At 35.3% G+C, this 23,192-nt stretch overlaps 1 protein-coding gene across 10 annotated transcripts in view; it reads left to right on the top strand.

The window, feature by feature from the left end:
• Nucleotides 1-23,192, top strand: part of TRPS1 (transcriptional repressor GATA binding 1) — a 237,187-nt gene that overhangs the window by 61,568 nt on the left and 152,427 nt on the right. For all 10 annotated transcript variants that reach the window (XM_073229991.1, XM_037010821.2, XM_037010820.2 and 7 more), the window contains 2 exons: nucleotides 1-1,130; nucleotides 16,003-16,606. In XM_073229991.1, the coding sequence (XP_073086092.1) occupies nucleotides 1-1,130; nucleotides 16,003-16,606 (1,734 nt within the window). The remainder of the gene's footprint in view (nucleotides 1,131-16,002; nucleotides 16,607-23,192) is intronic.

The following is a 23,192-nucleotide window of genomic DNA, read 5'->3' as shown; positions in this document are numbered from 1 at the left end:
GTCACTTCAGGTGGAACATTCATTGGCATTGGACGGAAAACACCAGATTGCCAAGGAAACACCAAGTACTTCCGCTGTAAATTCTGCAATTTCACCTATATGGGCAACTCATCAACTGAACTAGAACAGCATTTTCTTCAGACTCACCCGAACAAAATAAAAGCTTCTCTCCCCTCCTCTGAGAGTGCAAAACCTTCAGAGAAAAACTCTAACAAATCCATCCCTGCACTTCGACCCAGTGATTCTGGAGACTTGGGAAAGTGGCAGGACAAGATTACGGTCAAGGCAGGAGATGACACTCCTGTTGGCTACTCAGTGCCCATCAAGCCCCTTGATTCCTCAAGACAAAATGGTACCGAGGCCACCAGTTACTACTGGTGTAAATTTTGTAGTTTCAGCTGTGAGTCATGTAGCTCCCTTAAACTGCTAGAACATTATGGCAAGCAGCATGGAGGAGCGCAGTCAAGCGGCCTTAATCCAGAATTGAATGATAAGCTTTGCAGGGGCTCTGTCATTAATCAGAATGATCTAGCCAAGAGTACAGAAGGGGAACCGATGGCCAAGGCAGACAAGGGCTCCAGTGGGGCTAAAAAGAAGGACTTCTCCAGCAAGGGAACTGAGGATAATATGGTAACAAGCTACAATTGTCAGTTCTGCGACTTTAGATACTCCAAAAGCCATGGCCCTGATGTAATTGTAGTGGGGCCGCTTCTCCGTCATTATCAGCAACTCCATAACATTCATAAATGCACCATCAAACACTGTCCATTCTGTCCCAGAGGCCTTTGCAGCCCAGAAAAGCACCTTGGAGAAATTACTTATCCATTTGCTTGTAGAAAAAGTAATTGTTCCCACTGTGCGCTCTTGCTTTTGCACCTGTCTCCTGGGGCAGCTGGGAACTCGAGAGTCAAACATCAGTGCCACCAGTGCTCGTTCTCCACCCCTGATGTAGATGTGCTCCTCTTTCACTATGAGAGCATGCATGAGCCTCAAGCATCGGATGTCAAACAAGAAGCCAATCACCTGCCAGGACTGGATGGGCAGCAAGCTGTCAAGGAAAGCAAGGAACACTCATGTACCAAGTGTGATTTCATTACCCAGGTGGAAGAGGAGATTTCCCGACACTACAGGTAAGCCAAATGGGGGAATTAGCAAGAAAATGATGGAAAGAATCCAGTGGGCTGATCAGGAATCATTGGGAATGACTGTGGTGTCTTAGAGGAAGTACAGGACAAGATCGCATGAAAAGACCATTCATAAAACTGCAGATTATATAATTGTAGATGTAATAACCATGGCTTTTAATTTGGTCACTTGTTTCAGACTCTTAATTCTCATGTTTCATACCTGTTTCTGTATCATTTACTAAGAGTATTTTAAAATTCACAGTAATGCTGATAAAGTTGATGGGTCTACTCATTCACCACAATTCATTTATTTGTCCTTGCTAAGTGACTCCATGTCGCATCATTTCTGATGGAGTAGCTCCCAAATGAAAAGTGCCACTGTAATACGTTTTAGCCTCTGTTCCAATTGGGAAACAATCAGCTTGAGAACATGTTGCTTGTTTTTTTTTTTTTAAATGAGACTGGACATGCTTGTAGCTTTAAAAAATTGAGCAACAGCCTTATTTTGCATATAATCAGTAACCTGAAGGTGAGCATTATGTAATATGTGAGACTTTGGATTTCTGTACACTTGCTCCTCTGATCAAGTAAAACTGCTTATTTCAGATTCGTAAACAGACATGAAGTATGTTAGTGGCTTCCTTCTGCTTTTGTCCTATTCTTTTTATGAATGCTAATTTCCCCAGTTAATGTTTCCTATTTTCACATTCTAGTTCAGGATGTGTGTATCTTTATTTCATTTATGTATTCATTGCTTAACTGGTTAATCCAGAATTATCTATTTTGCCAGGCACTGGTTACAAAGGAGAAAATGAGGCAATCATAGTCAGTGCCCTCATGCAACTTAACCGTTTAGTAGGGAAGACCTGCACAGATCATTGTAAGAGAGTGCATGTCGTTAGAGATGAAGTAGATACCAATATTCTTGAATATAATAACCACATGGTCAATGTGGTAAAGGAGGAACTACCTCCCTGAGGGGCGAGGATTTAAACTGAGACAAGGTTGTAAGTAAGAATTAGTTCAGCAAAATCCAGGTAGTATAGCACATTTACATATTATTCAGCACTTTCTGGGTGCTTTCTTGTTATTGTGCCTCTGAGCATCAAAGTAAAGAGCTTTATTTACTATTCTTAAGCGCTTTGCTTTTCCATATGTAGACTCAATATCCTAGTTTAAGTCTTGTTATTTTAATTTTAACATCTCAGGAATTTAAACTGTTCTTTATGTTCTTTTTAAAAGTTGTGTTTTAGCAAAGTATGTGTATGTTTTCTCAGTCATAGTAATGAAGCAGTTCATGTCCAACAACAGGCTAATAATGTTAGATGTTAATTTGAAGGGCACCCTAATGTTCACAGTGAATCTAAATGTTCAGAAAACACTTCCTTGAGATTTACACTGTTTAATTTATAAGGTCATTCTGGGAAAGACAGTCCTGCAATCAAATATGTGTTCACACTTGGAGTAAGTGTTTCTGACTCCTCTGTTTACTGCATATTAATTTATTTCTGGGGCTAGCAGACATAAGCTTCATTTCGAGCTTTACTAGTGTACATACTCTGTGTGTACATTTGTCAAGTGATATAAAAACTAGATAATCTTTTTTTTAAAGGAGGAGGCTTTCTTTAATCACAAGGAAATCCACCATAACATGAGCACACACTCATTTACATACACACACACACACACACACACACAGATATATGTAGATATCAGATCACGTGGAAGAAATGGCTTTTCTTGAGGGCATTTCTTGAAAACTTGTCCAGAAAAGCAGAGTTTCCATATACTTTGCTTAAATGAGAAAATCTCCCGAGAAATAAAAGTCTAAATAAAACTATTAGTGAATAATCTCAGAATTTAGGTAATATTTAGTAATGAAAGTAAGCTCTAGAGATAAGTGATTAGTCTTGTCTCATTCACTGCTATCTACAGGATATAGCACCAGGTCAGCTAAAAAGTGCTTAGTGAATATCTTTAAGTAAATGAAATCCCTGTGAGTTTTTTAGTTCACAGTAGTTGTGAATGAGCCGAGGTCTCCATGATAATTTGCAGTAATCTTTGACTATTAGGTGGTCTGGAACCCTTCTGAGGATCTAGGATTCCACACCCAATGACAATTGTCTGTGCATTTTGAATTTAAGTCAAGCTATTAGCATTTTATTAGATAAAAATATTGAATAGCACTTGTCCCTCTCCAGAGCATTAAAACACTCTTGGAATTATTCTTAAAAATGGATGTAATTTGTGTGATCATAGATCCTTTAGGTCCTGAGTAGTTTATCTCTGATATGTTTACGAGTTCTTGTAGAAATATTTGAAATTTAGAAAATTAATATCAGGAGTCACAGCTTGATAGGAAGTAAAAGAAACCCTACTGAAAGTTAATCAGTAGTGGAAGCTCCAGGGATGTGAAGTGAAATAGTCACATGGATGTTGCAAACTTGATCTGCTATCAAAGCATTTTCCCAAAATGTTACATTTTGAACATAGTATAAGAGGTCAAGATTCCCACATCACAGTATATCTTTCTAGTTAAATTTATGTTGATTCACATTATTTATGTTGGGAAACTTGAACCATAATTCTGTTATTACTGTGGAATATTCTAGGCTTTTGAGTACTTTATATGTATGACATAATGTAGTGAAAAGGTAGTGTAAACTGAAAACTATAAAATAAGCAGAGAAGCAGGAGTTAATTTAGAGCTGTGAGTGAAAAACCTCAGTGTGGATTCCATTCCGTGGGCATTTTCCTTGAAGAACCAGGTTTAACCTGGGTTGAACTGTAAACATTATCTAGTCAGTAACTAGAACTTGGCAAATTCTCTTTTCCTAATGTTTTACATTTACTTATAATGTCCCTAGCTCACATCTTGACCGAGTTATTATATTCCACTGATGAATTTATTTCTTCCACCCCACTTGTTTTATTATTTATTACTTAATTAAACAGTGTACCCATTCTCTAATTGACTACCATCCTCCTTATCAACATTTTTACTGTTATAACTTATGTTTTTGGAGTAAGTGGGGGGAAAATTTTTTAATAAAACAGCTATACTAGGTAAAATATACTTTTGAATGCCTTGCTTGACTTCTGTGTATGAAGGGGAATACCTGAAGCTTTTCTCTTCTCCCTTCCTTAAGAGTGAACTAATCTCATACTGGGGAGAAGGGAACAACAAGCATGGAATGTGATGTTACACTGTGTGCAAATACCAGTATTGATGCTACAGTTGCTCAGGAGACTAAGCCTGGAGTCACTGGATGAGAGAAGGTGCTGAGTCTGAGTTGCACTTTAAGCTGGCACCTGGAAGGTGGCTAAAGGGGTGCCCCACTAGTGCCTTCCTCTGACTCCTATCAGAGGTAAACACAAATTTGTTTGTAGGAAAGTATGTCAGTTTTCACCTCTGCGATATCTTTGGCTTAAGGTAAAACTTAGATGAACTCACTATTACAAAAACTCATCTCACCATACAGATAGGAATATAAACCACTGTATGTGAAATCAATGTAAAATGCAAGTAATAGTTGTAGATACCCAAGAACTTAAGATAATATAATTTTCAGTTGTAAAATAATAGTAATGCTTAAAGAAAAGAAAATCAGACTTACAAATTGATCAAATCCATTGAGTCTATAAATGACCAGGAATGTTAAAAAGAAACAAATAGGAATTTACCCAAAGAAAACAACTTCTCAGACTCAGACATATGCACCCCATGTTTATCGCAGCACTGTTAACAATAGCCAAGATATGGAAGGAACCTAAGTGTCCATCAGTAGATGAATGGATAAAGAAGATGTGGTACATATTCACAATGGACTACTCTTCAGCCATAAGAAAGAAACAAATCCTACCATTTGCAACAACATGGAGGGAGCTTGAGTGTATTACGCTCAGTGAAATAAGTCAGGCATAGAAACACAAACACCAAATGATTTCCCACATTCATGGAATATAACAGCAAAGCAAAACTGAAGGAACGAAATAGCAGCAGATTTAACAGACTCCAAGAAGGGACTAGTGGTTACCAAAGGGGAGGGGTGGGGAAGGGCAGGTGGGGAGGGAGGGAGAAGGAGATTGTGGGATGTCATGATCAGTACACATGGTGTAGTGGGGAGGATCATGGGGAAGACAGTGTAGCTCAGAGAAAACAAGTAGTGACTCTGTGGCATCTTACTACATTGATGGACAGTGACTGCAGTGGGGTATGGTGGGGGGGACTCAATAATAAGGGTAAATGTAATAACCACATTGCTTTTCTTGTGAAACCTTTATGATAGTGTATCTCAATGATACCTTAATAAAAAAATAACATTTTTTTGAACTGAAAGTAGACCTGTTGAAACTTAAAACAAATGAATAAGTAGTTAAATAACAGATAAGCCAGTGATAGAGAGCAAATGATTTAATCAGAAGTTAAATCTGAAGACATTTGCCTGAATTTTTAAGAGAGGGGAAGAGAATGGCAAGTACCAAAAGTAGATAGTAAGATATGGAAATATAAAAAACTAAGTTCTAGCATGTATCTAATTAGAGTCCCCAAAGAAAATATAGAGAATGGAATATAGGCAATTAATACTTGAGGAGCCAATGGCAGAGAATTTTCTAAAACTGATGAAAGACATAAATATACTGATAGGAAAAAAGCCTAGCTTAGACTAAGTGGAATATACACAGATAAATTCAGCCATAAATATGTTATAGTAAAATTAAAGTGTCATGGCAGAGAGGGCCTTTTAGAGCAGCTAGGGAAAATATATCAGTTACTCAGAAGAGACAGGTTGATAGCAGACTTTTTATCAACAGTGGAAACTGGAAGAGGGAGTAATACTATTCAAGGTTTTGAAGGAAAAAAAAAAAACAGTCCACCTAGTATTGTGTACCTGTCAAACTACCTTCTCAGAGTAAGAGCAAAGATATTTTCACATAAGCAAAGACCAGGGAACTGCAGGAACTTATGTATGCAGTTATAAAGGGACAGATTAAGATTTTGGGCAATGTATTTGAATTGTCTGTAGTTAGTGAGTTAGCACTTTGCTATGCATACTTGTAAATCTTAAGGATAACCATTGAAACAATAGGAAATGTGTATGTAATTTCCAAAGCTATAGAGAAAAAAAATGGAATAACAAAATAACACCCATAAAATTCAATCTATATTTAAAAACATGACAAGAGAGAATACATGGGAAAATTGGGCAAACAGAATTTCAAAAGCAAGATGGCAAAAAAGTCCAGATTCCAAAAATCTTAATGAATCTTTGTGGATTAAACCTTCCACATAAAAGATATTATCAGATTTATTTAAAGAAAATTCTATAAGCTGTATACAGGATGCACACTCAAAACATAAAGATATGAAAAGTTTGAAACAAAAAATATATGCATTGTAAGAGCAAATATCAACCAAAGACACCTTTATTAATTTCATATAATATAGATTTTAAGACAAAAAGCTTATTACGGAAAAGTCTTTGCCTAATGATAAGAGGTTCAATTCTTTAGGGAGATACAGCAAGTCTAAATATGTAAAATATAAATGTAAAGCAAAAATTGTTAGACAACTAGAGGGAAAATATGACAAACCACAATCAGAGGGGTACATTTTAAGACACTTTTCTTGTCAAAGGTTGAATAGAAAAAAATTTTCAAAATATGAAAGATTTGGACAGTGAATGAACAAACTTAACAAAAATATGTCAGTTTTCTACCCAACAATTAAAGAATGCATATATTTTTCAAGCAGATATAAAATGTTTAGCAAAATTGACACATATTCAGCCAAAAAGAAATCAGATTTCAGAGAACAGTAGCATAGAGAACACATCCTTTCACTCAGGGAAATTAAATTAGACCTCAAAAAGACAGAGATAAATGAAGTTATACAACCCAAAAAAACCTGAGATCATTTTATTAATCTTAAAAAATATAGATGTTTAAGACAGAAAAGATTATAAAAGGGGTAAAAATGTCTCATACATATGACTTTTTAAAGTGAATCTGGCAAATCTGACAGTATGAGATATTCATATTTTTAATGAGCATGATTTCACTTCTCAGAAAACTTATGTGGGTGCACTAGGAAGCCTGTACAAAAATTGTTCATTCTAGTAATTTTTGAAAAAGTAAAACAACCAAAACAAATCAAAAACAAAAATAGGGGAAAAAAATCTCAATTTTTTTTCTGTCCACAAGGGATTAATTAGTAGTGAATTTGAATAAATGACAGTTGAATACAACATAGATGAATTTTATAAGCAAATTTTGGTTGAGTAAAAACAAATTGAAGACTGTTTGCAGCCAGGTACCATTTCTTATAAGTTCAAAAACTAACAAAACAAAATTATACACTATTTTAATAAATATATATTAACATATACATAACATATGCATTCATATATATATACTGAACTGTATTGTATTATCTCCCTCTCTCAGGTGCATGTATATGTAAATTTATATATAATCATATTCTATGATTCTGTGATTGTGTTCTAGTTTTTTTTTGTGTGTGTGTGTGTGAATAACATGATGAATTTTTAAAATGAAAATGAGATATTCTCATCAATAAATATTTGAATCAATGCACCATCTCCCTTATTTTTAAAGAACTGCTTGTCTGGAATGTGGAAAAATGTACATCCCCTTTGATAATGTATGTGATGACAAGCATCTGTTCATTCAGAGATTTATGAATGCCTTTTTAAAAGTTTAAACAGTGTTTGAATCTTTTAGGCCTAAGATGTATAACTCAGGCTGAAGGAAATAACATTGGGTACAGCAATTGGTCAAATTAATGCAGCTCTTGCTCAATCTCTATCTTAAAAGAGCTCTGTGAAAGAACGTGTACTGCTCTGCTGGTTCTGAAGAATAGATTTTATGATAAGCACTTAATTATCAACAGATCTGAAAAAGTCAAGTACATAGTGCATTAATACAGAGCTTCTAAAAGGGTGAGAGCCGTGATGGTTACATTTTAATTTGTGTATGTTAGGTGAAATGTTCTTTTAAACAATACCTAATAAATCAGTTGCTGGTAATACCTTGAAATGGACACAATAGTTCAAGTTGAAAACTCCCATTGTGAGATAAAACATTACCCAGAATATTACAGTTCATCAAGAAAATAACCCATAATTAACACTATCTTTCTTTCTTTATATATACTATTTATTAGAAAATTCAGATTTAATCCTGAAGACTTTGTAGAAGAACAGTTATCAAGTCTTGGAAGAGGATAAATTTTAGCCATGATTCCCTTTCATACTAGTTTATATAAATTATTTCCCATTTCTTATTTATTTTCTATTTTATGGGAAGGTTTGTCTTTCTATTTTGAACATTTGGTAGGGGGTATCTTCTTTTCGAAAGTGAATTATAAATACATTTTTTAGATAGGACATTAGTAATATTTCTTCTACCACTTGAATATGAAATCACCCTATACCCCCTTAAAAAATCAGTTACTTCAAATGAGTAATACTACTCAGATTATTTCAGCTTGAAAACTCAAGATGAGTGGACTGAATGGAACCTCATTTATTCAGAATTTCAATTTTTCTTACATTATATTTTGTGAACTGCTCCTCTGCACTTAACTAAGACAGATTATATTCCCAGCTGCTAGGAGTTGACTGAGCTGGTTATTCACCTATAATTCCCTTTTTTATCTTTGTCCCTCAGATACTCCCTTCTCCTATTTTTCATTCCATGATTCAATTGTGTCACTCATCCCAAGTGCCACACATTATAGACCTTTAGGCAAACAAGTGTACATTACAAAATAACTAACTTTATTAGATGTTGTATTTACTGAACTATATTTAAATTAAATTACCTTTATTTAGTCCTCTTCTGAGATAATGTATCTGCAGGTATTTAGTTCCATTATTATCAAAAAATACCTTTTGAAGTCTAAGATTATTATGTATGATTTACTCATTTACTTTGATGCTCCATTTAACTACTGAAGAAGAAAAACTGTGGATAAAACTATTGAAAGTGAAATACAGTTATTTTGGTAAAGGAGAGCTTTTCAAGTGATGATGTAAATCTCTAGAAGCTTATATTTAGAGGAGAAAAACAATGCATGGCTTAGAGCTGACTGCATATACTGTGAGTAGGGTTATTATGCAAATAGAAATATAGAAATGTAATCAGAGTAGAATAAAAGAGTAGCATCTCTTAGCTGATTTTTTTTCTAGAATTGAGAAAACCTCAGCCCTTTATGAATTTTGAAAATAATTCTTAATCTGTACTAAATAAATTAAACTCTACTCCTGTAAAAAACGGCCACTCTGCATTGATATATGTGTGGTTCTAAAATAAATGCTTTTTTATAGCACTTGAAAATTCTGTCATGGAGGTAGGATAAGGAATAAAACATCTTGTCTCATAGAAATTTTAAGTTACTTGAATTAAGTATAATCTGATCTTTTGAGGCAGATTGATGCAGTTTTCTCTAGAGGTAAATTGGATGATTTAGCTCTTATCAAAATTTCTTTGATTCATGTCCTCATTGTCTAAAATATTACATGTATGACATACTGAGATTTTATATGAGTATATCCCAAATATTGCATGGGACATTTTTACACATGTCCCATGCAATATTTATTACCTGAAATATTTATTTATCTGGCATATTTATTTATCTGAGCATTTATTTATCGGGCAACTATGCTAAGGAGACCTACAAAATGAGGTAGCATGAGGAGAGCGTTTGTTTGCTGTCCAGTTGGCAGGAGAGTATGGAATTTAAATTAATGCAAAACATGTATTTGTAGTGTCTTTTTATATTAGTTTGGCTTAATGTAGCCAGAAGTTCTAGGAGTTTTTAAATAATGAAGAGTTAATTCAGAGGACCACTCAAAATATACTATCTGCAAAATATCTGTGTAGTTTTTAATGTTCTCTGCTCCTTTATGACTCTGCATATTAAATCCAGCATCCTGACTATTCCCAGAGCTGTGATGGTTCATTCCTTTGGTTATTAAGCGGATATTTACTGACTAGATGTTCTGAGTGGGGGATATGGAGATATGTGGGCTTTATCTTAAGGCAATTACAATGTAACTGTAAAATAAGGCAAACCCCAAATTTTACTAAAAGGTAATGTGGAAAAAATCCTCAGAGGAAGACAATGTTTTAAAGTAAGTCAGAAGATGCTAGATTTACTCCTGGGTGGAGCCATTTGGGAAGTCTTTATAGATGAGAAGATGGTTAAGGTGGGACTTGAGAAATGGAGGGAAAATTCCCTGAATCTCTTTGAGGTTTTTATATTAATACTGATAAAATGAAATGTATTTAGTAGGTTAGAGAGAATCCAAACAAATATGATTTTGCAATGACTAAACTTTAATTCTTCATGAATGTTTCTTATACTAGGGATTGAAATAATCTATTTTTATTTGGGGAGTTACAGCATTATTGTTGAAGGTCTTTTCAGTTATTGTTGAGAGAATGACGCATGTCAGAGAATATGCCCAATTTTTCGGGAACTAATTTCTGAACGTTACGTCAGCTGCCCATAGCATCCGTACCATGGACAAGAGCTAAAATATCATATCATGCCGCCCATATTATTTTATATGAATTGACTTGGCTGTGCTTTACCTGAAATAATATTTCACTTATTTTGTGAAGTAGGGATGGAAATATGTACTTTGTGTGTTTGTTGCAGGATAATATATATAAATGGCCTAGCACTAAAGCATATTGAAAGATGATCCCCAAACCATGAAATTAAAAAAGGTGAGATACTGTTTGGGGACTGTGCTTGACAGTGTCACTTTTGTAGTTTTACCTTCCAAGCTGTTGGTGTGACTCCTAGAGGCAGGTACTATTACCTGTGCTTTAAGAAGGGAAACAATGTTGCTCATAAAGAATTCCTTTGGGAATGGTCTATCAAGGGCTGAGCATATATACTGAGAGTTCATTTCCAGACTAATACCCATCTTGAAGTTATTTTTGACCATGGCTTCATGATTCTTGCTATATAAGGTCTGGGTACGCATAGCATCTGTATCATCTGGGATTGTGTAAGTACTGAAGAATATTGGGTACCACCATGGACTTCCTAAATCAGAATCTGAATGTTAGCAAGATTCCCTGGTGATTCCAACACGTTAGATTTTGAAGTCTGGTCTAGATATTAGTATAGGTTATTGAAAAGTTTATATTGCTCTAAGCTTTTGAAATAGAGCAATGTGTTTTTTTAAATATATTTTCAACCATTTAAGACTGGTGTTAAAAGGAGAAAGAAGAGATTTTCAGGCCTGTAGAATACTATGTAGCAAATTGCTTTTTCTGCTTTACCTCATGATGTTCTGTGCCCTGAAAGATTGAGCAGTTAAACAATTTATTTTACTCTCATTTTTCATTAATATTTGTCACATCCAGAATGTTAAGATTCAAGAAAACAAAAAGATAGCAAGGGTATTACCTGTGTTTTATTAGTTAAGGGGTGAGGAGTGTCTGTGAATGTGTTCATTAAGTTGTTTAGAATCATGATATATCTACTTATGTAGTTTGTACATACTGGTCCTGGCATTGTTACCTGAGGACCTTGTTAAAAATTCAGATTCTCTGGTTATGCCCAAGAGTTCTGGTTCAGTAGGAACACAGAGGCACCGTGCATTCTGTATTGCTAAGAAACTCCCTCCCTTTACCCACACGTCTGTTTTGCAAACCTTTGCATTAGTAAGTCTCTTTGCTATTAGTTGTCAGTTTCCCTGCCCTTCATGTTTTTGCTTACAATATTGTCTGTAATTTCATATGTTTTTGCATTAAGTTAAACATTTAGGCAGCTGAGATAGAAATATAGAACACTGATCTGAGAGGTAGAAGTCCTGTATTCTTCTTCACTTGATGTGTACACTAAAGAGACAGGCCATTCTTTTTCCATTTCACTTATCTTAAAATGGGTTTTATACTTTGGTGGAATGTGAGATCAGGTTTGTGAGTGCTCTGAACTCTTCAAAAGAAAAGCGACGTGAGTTAAACTTGTTACAACCTTATTTTAATATCTTTTCTGTTAAAATGTGTTTTCCTTTTCAGTGTAGCACCTGGTTATCACTGAAAACATCTCTCTGTAGTTTCTGACTTCTTTTTGCTTTATACCCATCCCTACCATTCTCTGCTTTTGGACAGTTCTCCAGTGTCTGTATTATGGAAGGTTTTGCTTAGGTTAAGTCGAATCAAGAGGTTCTCTGTGGAGCAGATCGATCAGAACAGCTCTTGCTGAGACCTGTAAGGAGTTAGGGAGTTGTCGACTGGGACAGGAACCTTAAAACAAGAAAACCTATAAACCTCAGACTCCTTGTCTTACAGTATAATACTTTGGGGTGAAAGTATCCCCTCTGTGCAGGGATCCAGAGCCCTGTACATTGTGGAGGTTGTACCAGTTAAATAATTGGTATGAGTTAGATGTATTCATCTTTATTTGGCAAAGGGATGGGACATTTCTAGATTGCAGAGTAAGTCGATATTGAAGGCACATAGTCTTAATTACTGAGATACATTACTAGTTATATTGTGGTTCTAAACCACCCTAATGAGTAGACTCACAAGGTACCCCCACCCCCCAAGACTTTAATAAAGCAGGGTAATGCCCTTTCTATATTACTCAGGGTCTTAAGATTCGGAGGGTGAGTACTATTATTAATGAAAAGATAGTAAAGCTTGATTGCTGAACTGCTCAATCTTGCAGGCCACCATTGAACACCAAACCACTAGGTGAAGCAGAAAGGGCGTAGAATATATTCTGTCTGGCAGTATATTAAAACAAAAGAACTTTTAGGAAATAGACTTGTTTTTAAGAATGAAGTTTGTTGTCATTAAGGTACATGTGGTAAATGAAAAGAATAACACCAAAATGCCAGTTTGTATGTTTAAATCCCTTCGCACAGAGCACAGAATGTAGATGCACACAGAAGAAAGGGGCTTTATTTAATTTTATGATTTATACTAATTAAACCTTATTTATTTAATACAAGTGTTTTTTACTTAGTAATCATAAGGGCCCTATGAAGAGGCACTATTATTTTCATTTTGCAGATGAGGAAATGGAGGTTCAGTAAATTATCCAAAGTCACATATATAGTAAAATTCAGAGCTAAGTTTAGAACTCAGGCATTCTGATTCTAAAAGTGGGCTAAATTGCTCCTTCAGTAAGAACTGCGAGTCTGCTGTTTTAAAATAATTTTGTCACATGGTGCTCTAGAATCTTGTATTTCTTCTGTTGTATGTTCTTACTTTCTCCTTATTGTCCTAGAATGAATTGTCTTTATTTCTTGAACGACATCACTGTAATTCTTGGAATATTTGTACTTTGGGATTGTTTATACTTTTGTTCTTTTTGTTTTGTACACAACACCAGTCTTGGTAGAAATCACAGTGGCAATTTATAGGCAAGGATCCCATCATAGATTTCAAGCAGCGACCCCGCCATCTCCAGGAAGCCATCACCTCAGCACTGCAGTGGGTCATGAGCTCCTTAGAACTGTCTTGGGGTGAAGGTCTGATCAGACCTGGTGAATGCACTTCCTGAAGTTTTTTGTTTGGTTGTGTTTAATATTCATGACTCAGTAGATGATGTGGTTTGTCATTAGGGTATTTCCTGGGATGTGCTGGGCTTTCACCATTCTGATAAATCCATTCTTGTTCATATGATTGAGCTTTGTCTATGACAATTTTTTTGGTACAATTTTGAGTTTAGGTGTTTATCTCTCATTGGATCACACTCAAGTGGAATTTTGGTAAGAAGATTCTTTGGATGAAGTTCCCAGAGGTTATAGAATGTAGATTTTGAGTTTTCCTGTTTTCCTTTGTGATCTTAATCCTATTTTGGGGTTTTTCTGGACTTGACTTTGGTGGTAAGATTCTTACTCTTGGTCATAGATGTCATCTCCTTAAGGTTTGGGCCTTTTTTGCTTGAGAACATTAATTTTAATATTGATTTTATGGTCACTTCATCATCAAATTATTTATCATTTGTTGAATTTTCTTTTGTTTTATCCTTACTGCTTAAAGACTGAAGAAAAATAGGAGAAAAGATCAAAAACATTCTTCTATAAAAAGTAAAATATCCATGTTTATTCAGCCAAATGTAAGCTCTTAATGATAAGAAGGTAATTGTGTATCACATTAAATATTCTCAACAAATACTGCAAAGATTTTGTTACATGACTTAACACTTTGAATTTTGCTTCCATCAAATAGGAACATCCTGTTGGATTTTCAGCCATCAGACAGGTCTCCTAGGGAAATGGAGTTATTCAATACAGAAGCTATCACAGTCCCAAAGTGATTAAAAACAAGCATTTCACCATGCTAGTCCTCTGCTTATAACCTTGCATTTGCTTGCCTTAACCTTTGAAGACATCCACTTCCAACCCCTCCAGCTTGACTGACATGCTTCCTCTATTTTAATCCTTTAAAGCAGCAGTGGCCTCTCTTCAATATCTCAGACTTGCTGGCATAGGCTTCCATTCCCCTTCCTCCACTTCCAACAGGGGTAGTTCCTTTCCATCCTTTGGTTTTGTATCTCTCCCTCAGAAAGTCTTCCTGGCGACTTAAGCAGCCCTTCCACTGTTACCATCCTATCAGTTTCATTATTAGCACCTATCACTCTTTGTTCTTACAAGTTTGCTTATAGTCTAACTTGAAGCTTGTCATTCCTGACTAGAATCTAAGCACCAAGTGGACAAAGACTACGTGTCTTTGATTTACCAACGTGTACTCAGTGCTTGGCAAAGCGGTGTTGTGATTATCTGCAGTCAATACATGAGTACGCATTTCTGCAGCAGTGTTAAGTAAGAGCTCTCAAAACTTATTTTCTTTTAAAGTGGTAACTGATAAAACAGTTTTAACAGTGGAGTAGCAAGTGTTTTACATGCTATTTATTGAGAGAGCCATAGAAGATTTTTAAAATTCAAGAAGAAAATGTTCCTCATTCCAAGTCATTTGTGTACCTCTCAGGTACGCCTTTTATGATGTATCATGCTTCTCTGTTAATCAAACATTTGTCTTATTTTAACAGTTAGTGTCCTGTCTTTAACAGCCGGAGATGCTATGAAATTCAATTGTTTCGTGCCTTTTAAAAACACACACATGTAAAGACACATTCACATACATTCTTTCGGTGAACATATCCATACCCCACCTAGCATGCTGCTTAACATCCAACAGGCACACAGTTTGTTAAATGTTCACAAGTCCTTACAAGTAGCTAGAATTTGTTCTAAGAAATCTGGAGCTTCTAATACATCTTGTTTGCTAGTTTACATAGATCATGTTTCATTGGCTAAATGGATTTAAATTTTATGATAGAGAAGAACATTGTCATCAGGAAGAACTTATATTAGTACATATGAAAGCTGTATAAAGCACTCCAGCACTAGAAATGTGTATATTTATAGTGAAAATCTCAATTTAGTTTAAGCAGAAAGGGAAAAGTACATTGATGAAATTAGGTGTGGAATATATGACTATCTATTAAATAACGTAGAATTGATGCTTATCTGATCATGGTAAAATGAACAGAGCAAATCGTTCAATCAAAAGGCAAACCAACCGGTTTTAAATGTGAACTGCTGGAGTACGTGCACAAAAGTGTGCGTGTGTGTGTGTGTGTGTGCGCGCGCGCGCCTGTACCTGTTATTGTTAATATAACAAAAGGAAACATTACATTTTTTATATAGAACTGAAAATGCCAGTTAATTACATTCCAATTTCTGGGTGTTGAGAATATTGTATTTCATTCTACCTATTACATTACAGGAGATAAAATTCAGGAGCTTAAAGACTGTTTTTATTAAAAAGCCCTTCAGAATGCTCGATTTCTAATGGCTGTTTTCTTCTCCAGGAGAGCACACAGCTGCTACAAATGCCGTCAGTGCAGTTTTACAGCTGCCGATACTCAGTCACTACTGGAGCACTTCAACACTGTTCACTGCCAGGAACAGGACGTCACTACAGCCAACGGCGAAGAGGACGGTCATGCTGTGTCCACCATCAAGGAGGAGCCCAAAATTGACCTTAAGGTCTACAGTCTGCTCAATCCAGACTCTAAAATGGGAGAGCCAGTTTCCGAGAGTGTGGTGAAGAGGGAGAAGCTGGAAGATAAGGACGGGCTTAAAGAGAAAGTTTGGACCGAGAGTTCAAGTGATGACCTTCGAAACATGGCTTGGAGAGGGGCAGACATCCTGCGGGGCAGTCCTTCATATACTCAGGCGAGCCTGGGGCTTCTGACGCCTGTGTCCGGCACCCAGGAGCCGGTGAAGGCTCTAAGGGATAGCCCCAATGTAGAAGCTGCCCATCTGGCGCGACCTATTTATGGCTTGGCTGTGGAGACCAAGGGATTCCTGCAGGGGGTGCCAGCCGGTGGAGAGAAGTCCGGGGCCCTCGCCCAGCAGTATCCTGCACCCGGAGAAAACAAGTCCAAGGATGAATCCCAGTCCCTGTTACGGGTAGGAAGGTTTAATTTTTAAATCATTCATATATCTTGGAGGGAAAACAGGGAACATACGTTCTCCACATTTAGCATCATGTCTTACCAAGTGAAACTAAGTGATCTGTGTCAGTGTGGGTATGTGTAAGTCAGAAGTGGTGGAGAGTAGCTCATGTGTGTTTGCATGTACTGTACACATACTTGGTACAGTGATAGGCAAGCTCTTGTTTGTCATTACTCGTAGCTTAGACTGAATGTTGGTCCATCATTCCTGGTAACTATGCAAAACAACGAGGCTGTATTTGGAGAAAGGAGGTTCCGTATCCCAGAAGGCTGCACATCTGACCTACGTGAAAAAAAAAAACTAAATTATTTTATATTTTAAGTTGGTGTGACACAGTGTATGGTTAATAAGGAAATTAGCAGAGATTTAAATCACTAAGAATCCAGAGCCCTTGGTGAGATATTAGTAGTGTAATTATACACAAATGGCAATGCTTATTGTTGTTCAATCTTCAAGAAGAGGGAATAATGAGATAGACTTAAGTGTGAATGGTGTGAAGAGGGTCCAGAGAAGAGAACTGTGCATTTTCCTTTACAGACTCTTTTAGGGTGAAAGACATAGTCCTTTGTGGAAAAACAGTACAAAACATCTGAATAAGATGTAACCCTTGATTGCTCTTTTCATGTTATGTAGACTCAGCATTGTCAAGAAATACTTCAGATTTTGAAAATTCATGAGCTCCCAATCGGTAATGCGTGCTTTTTTGCCTAAGGCACCAGTGCTTTGACATTTCACCTTGACTCTGTGAAAGTTTTGAGCTTTCTGGACAATTTCAAAGCTTTGTTCGTGAATAGGAGATAGGGTCAGAAACTAGCTAACCTTTACAAATGAGCCAGTTAGGAAATACAGTTCAGCCAGCCCAATGCTTTGACCCTGCAGGTCAGAGACTACTGAAGTCCTTCTGGTTGTATTCTGTGGAGAAAAGTTCTTTCCAGTATCTGCTTGGCTACTCTGCTTTCATTTCCTGCAGATTCTCTGAAGCCTATCTGTGCTTCTCAGGTATTCCCTAGTGAAGTTGAGAAATGCCCCTTATTAAATGCACAGTTAATTATAAAAGCTGTTACCTTTCCAGTGTGCAGTCATGCCCTGGAGCTAAGAGAAGGGCTTGAATGCCCCCTGTACACCAAGAAACAAAGAATCCTTCCTGCAGGGAAGAAGCAAGTTTATAATAAGTAACTTTGGAATGAAGAGAAATTATTTCTGTGCCCTTTAAAAGGGTGTTCAATTCAGGGAGCTCTTTCAGATAAATATATGTGGAGCTACATTTTTATAATCGTAAATGCTCATTATTTTCTTAGTATGCCAAGGTTGTTCTGGTTATAAGGCAGGAGTGAAATGTCCTACATTGTTTAAATTTCATATTGCATCTTAAGAATGTGTTATACCTGGGTGCCTTCCCTCTGTATCACTAGAGATCTCCACCCTTTTTTTTTCCCCACTTATAATTGTCTTCATCTATGACATCTTCATGGGTACCAGATGGTTTGACTCTCTTAGACTGTTGTTGGAGTATTACCTCTGCTGCCACTATTTATATACACTAGGAATTTGGAATGATAAATAATTTATTATACAGTGAAGTCTAAAACCTGAGCATGACAGTTAACATTCTTCGAGCAAGCTGGGATGAAAATACTTTTCTAAAAAATTGTGTTTTTCAATTCATCCACTTCCTAATCCCCTGACTTCAAGTTTCTCTTGCATCATTGCAACTGTCTTTTCAGTTCCCCCACATTAGCTGCTGAGGCAGGGAATCTTCCGTGAGGGGCGACTTACCCATGTTCTACAGAGTCAGATTCTTAACGGTATGATCTGTGATCCTTAAAGGCTATCATCTCCTAAATTTCGAGAGCTGACTAAATGTGTATGGTAGTAGAGTTTTGGGTCCTTCTGTGATTTTAGTAAAATGTAATTCCTTAAAATTTACATTTTTATTGTACTTTAATAGTGCTTTGGGAATCACCAATTTTATTGGGTATTTGGAATAGGGAAGTATAGCTGATTTAATTTATGGCATACTTAGTTTATTAATTGGATTAAACATTTGTAGTGGGCACATATCAGCTGAATCAGCTTTTTAAGACATCTAAAAGAATTAAGAAAAAATAAAACTAAAAAAAAAAGGAAAATAAAATAAAAAAAAGAAAAAACAAGAATTAAGAAGCAGAGTGTATTCTGATTGTGAATTTGACAAGGATTCTACTTTGGTGGTACTATTGCTAAGTTATCATACTAAATACATACTTCTCAGGTCTCCCTCTGCCATTGGTATGGGGAAGCCCAGCAGAATATCACTGTCATGTTTACTAAAAACAAAAACAATGTGCTTTAATTTTGTAGCTGTAGAAGTGTAGTTAGTAGTGAAGGGGTCCTGTAAAAATTTATAAATATGTAGTAGAAATAATGCAAATGTTTTATTGTTCAAACAATATGTTTCCTATGAAAATACAGTTGTCTGTAAATATATACCTACCTATAGAATTATATGAATGTAATATTCATATTTGCCTTTAAGTAGTAGAATGGAACTTGAAATTACATTGCTGTTTGGCATGTTTATTCAGAAATAGTGAGCAATTTAAAAAAGGAAAGTAAGTTACAAGTGATTTTTTAAATTAAATAGTACATAAAATCTAACAGCAGAGCAAGTATATTTATAAATATATTTATACAGATTGTTTCTAATACTAAAAGTAAAAACTTGACTATCAACTTTCACTACTGCACAAAGTGGTATCAAGAATTAAGTATGGAAAATTTGCCAGCAGAAAATGTTAATTTAAAACAGTTCAACACTATGCTGATAAGTAATGGAAACTCTTTAAAGAATAGGTTGAATGTAGTTAGGTTCATGTCATAAAGCACATAATTATAATATTGCTTTCAGAACACCGATCTTTCTGATACATGTTTTTAACTTGTGTTAGTTGTGAAATTTGGCTCTGAAGTGAGGAAGGAAATAGAAGATCACAGAGAAAAGCTAAAATTTTGAAATATTCTCTTCATTAGTTTTCTTCATTTCTATTGTTTTTTCCCTTTTTTCTTTTTGCATAGATCAGCTTTTAGTTTAGTGTTCAATAGCAGATCATTCATGTATATTTTCAGGTAGTGAATGTTTTTATATTTTCCATTGTCACTAGTATGGAATTGAGTTTGTTATAAAATTCTTTAATTGTATTTGTAATATGTGTTGACCATTGTGATTTGAATATGGCAGAGGGATCACTAACATAAGCGTTATCTTGTAAATTGGTTTTTGAAAATTAGGTTTTTGTTATGTATAAACTATACAATACTTCTGTAAAATCATTGGGTTTTTGTCTTTTATGAGTAAGAAGAAATATTAAAACCTTTAGACTATTTGCTAGAAATAGTACAAATTTATATGAAAACATTGTTGCTCTTTTAAAACTTCCAGAGTAGCTTTGATAAATATGAATAATCATGTGAAAATGTTTTGAAAATGCAGTGTTTTCGTTTAAACTTAAAATTTCATTTAAACTCTGCAAAACACTTAATGTATTAAACATTACCTATGCTAAAAGCAAAAGTTAACTGGTTATATATATTTAAGTAGATACTTCTTTCCCATTTTAAACTAAGCAACGTAGTGTAGTCAGAACTCAGTACAGTCATGTACCCTCTTCTGACCAATTTCCTTTATAAGGTATATTTACACAAAGGTATTTATTTATTTATTTATTTTGTAAATAGATTCATACAGATGGCAACTGTATTAGTCTTACTGTTTCCTGGATAAGAAATTCTAGATTTCATTCTTGTAATTGACTTTTTAGATTGGATATTGTAACATAGAAAGATTTGTCTTAACTGATGACCACATTAATCGGAACAAAAATTTGTCATTAAATTTCACAAAGATTTTATCAATATTAAACACATTTTTGTTCAGTGAAATACAGAAGTATGGTTTAATTCAGTTGGTAACTGTAGGGGGAGTGTAAAGCAAATCAGCATTCAGGTAAACTACTCCATGTTATTGTTAATAAATCTGGCATAGTCAGTAATTTTCTATAGGCTCAAACACCTTAGTGATCAGTCCATTCACTTCACGCATCTAGGGGAAAAATAAATCTCTTCTGAGGTTGATTTTAGTTTGCTGTGTAAATTCATTTAGGAAAGTTGTCTGTTTCAACATATTCGTTTTGCACTGCTTACTTTGGTAGGGATGTTCAGCCATGGTCTGTGGGAATAGAGTTTCAAGTTCTGGGAGTTGAGTTCCAAGTTGAGCCTTTGACTGTCAAAGGAAAGGCCTCCCAGGATCTCTGTTCATCTCTCTTTTAGAGAGGCTCATAATGCCTGCCGTCCTCACAGGAGTGCTGGGCAGCTTAGTTAATTAACGTTTGCCAGGCCGTTTGAGATTGTCAGATGCAGGGTTCTAGATAAGTGCAAACCGGTATGATGATTTGTTTGCTTTGTAAATGTGACACCAAGAGAGTACAAAGTGGATGTTATTTCCTCCTTTCTTTAGCAGTGTTAAATTTATAGTTTAAAGATTGTTGATACCGGGCAGTCTATTGAGATGCAAAAATGTTCTTTTGGGGACAGTCCATTGGCAGCCAAACAGACGTTCAAACCAGCGACAGTGTTGAATGCCTTTACAATCCCTGACAGAAGATCGCAGGAACTTCTTTCTAACTAAAGATAATCTCAAGTGAAAAGTCTGATTTTTATTGTTTTGCTTCATGTTTAATGAAAATAAAAGCAGTCCTTCAGTTATCATAGGTGGTATTGTCTTAACGTGCTTATGCACGTAACCATTTTCCTGACCCCATTTGAATTTTTTATATATGCATATATCAAATACCAAAGAGAGTAGACTATGCCAGGAAAAATGGGAAGTACAGACCTCAGTAATCATTGGTTATGAACAGTAGTTTTGGGGCTGTGTTGATAAAGTTTCTTTTTAGATAGCAGTGGAAATTTGATTTGCCTAAGAATAAAATATTAAAATCCATTTACTATATCCAGAGATTAACAAGGCTTTCACATCTCTATGCTTCTGCCCTGTAGAGATATATTTCTGTTGTCACCTATTAGAAAAGGGTATGATTTAAGTTTAACTGTATCATACATTTACTTAAAAAATACAATCCACTCATTGACTTAGTTATTGTATTAGTGAACATGACCATTTTAATTGTTTTTAGTACATAAAACAATTTTTAGCTTGTTTTTTTTTTCCTTCATTGGTCATTCATCTTTTACATTGATACACCAGTTTTGAGAGTAGATTACAACTAAAACCATTTGAAATTTGGTTTTATTGGTTTGACCAATGGAATTTTCTATTATTCTAATTTCCTTTTTTATAAGGCAGCTCCACTGGCTCTAGTATTTTGCAACAGCACATTTTTGTTTTCTTTTTTGTAACCTAGCTTTTTGTGAAGTCTGGCAGAGCTCTGCTGGCCCAGGTTTCTAAGGCAGAGGAAGCAGATGTATCTTTTAGTGAACTGCACTGTAAGTTTGTAGTTGCTGTGAAATGGTATCCTTCAGCCCAGTATCTGTTAATTACTTCCTGTATAGCTATCTTTCGCTTGGTTTCCTTTTTCTCACAGACTACATGAGTCAGGAGATAACAGGGCCCCAAAAGGAACCCATTGTTGAGCATTCTTAGATGTTGGAAGTGAAGAGGGCACAGAAGGTGGCCCAAGTTTCAGGAGCACAGATGCAGAATCATTCAAAAGTGTGTCAGCCATGAGCTACACATCTTTGATGTAAATCTGGTATTTTTCTGACAAAATCTAGTCTAATAGATGGATTTAACAGAAATGTTGATTACCTAAAATGCCAGGACATTTTTTTAATCTTAGGTTTTTGTGCATTTTGTTACATGCTCCCTCTAAAAACATGAATATTGTTTCTACTGTCATATTCTTTTCCTCTCCCTTCTCTTTGACTCTGTTAGAGAACTTTCATTAAGTACTTACAGATAAGGACACTGATTACTGGAATGTTCTACCATTAACTCAAGGAAGCTTGGTGAGCAGGGTAATGCTACATCTCGTCGCATTATTTGTTCAAGGAGATGCAGATAGTTTCACGAACTTTGAAGAACCTGTTTGTTTTGGTGAAGCAACATTTTCATTTATAGGAATTTAAAATTAACTACAATTTACAAGTAAAATAGAACCTGGAATATGACTTGACTTTGGAAAAAAATCCAAGCAGTTTATCTGAAGGCATATTTTATGTTGTTATCAGTTGTTAGGTGTAAGGCAAAGAAGGAATCTTTTGTAAATATGGGATGCTTGTGATGTGATAAATTGAGTATTTGTTATCATTATTCATGTCAGAATGATCAAATAGCTCTCACACATAATTTTACATGCTAACTTGTCTCTTTAAAAAGATAATTTCTGAATTTAGAAGATTTAATTGGAGCATATTAATTATGAAAGGGATGAACCATTTTATACTCTGGAAATTTACTTATCTATAATATTATGATTAACCAGAAAAGGCTAAGGCTTGTAGATACATAGTTTAAAAGGCAAAAGATACTTTATAATTTTACAAA

The sequence above is a fragment of the Manis javanica genome, chromosome 2 (genome assembly GCF_040802235.1).
Source record: "Manis javanica isolate MJ-LG chromosome 2, MJ_LKY, whole genome shotgun sequence".
NCBI lineage: Eukaryota > Metazoa > Chordata > Mammalia > Pholidota > Manidae > Manis > Manis javanica.
Note: the sequence above shows the minus strand (reverse complement) of the source record. Positions and strands in the feature narration are given on the sequence as shown.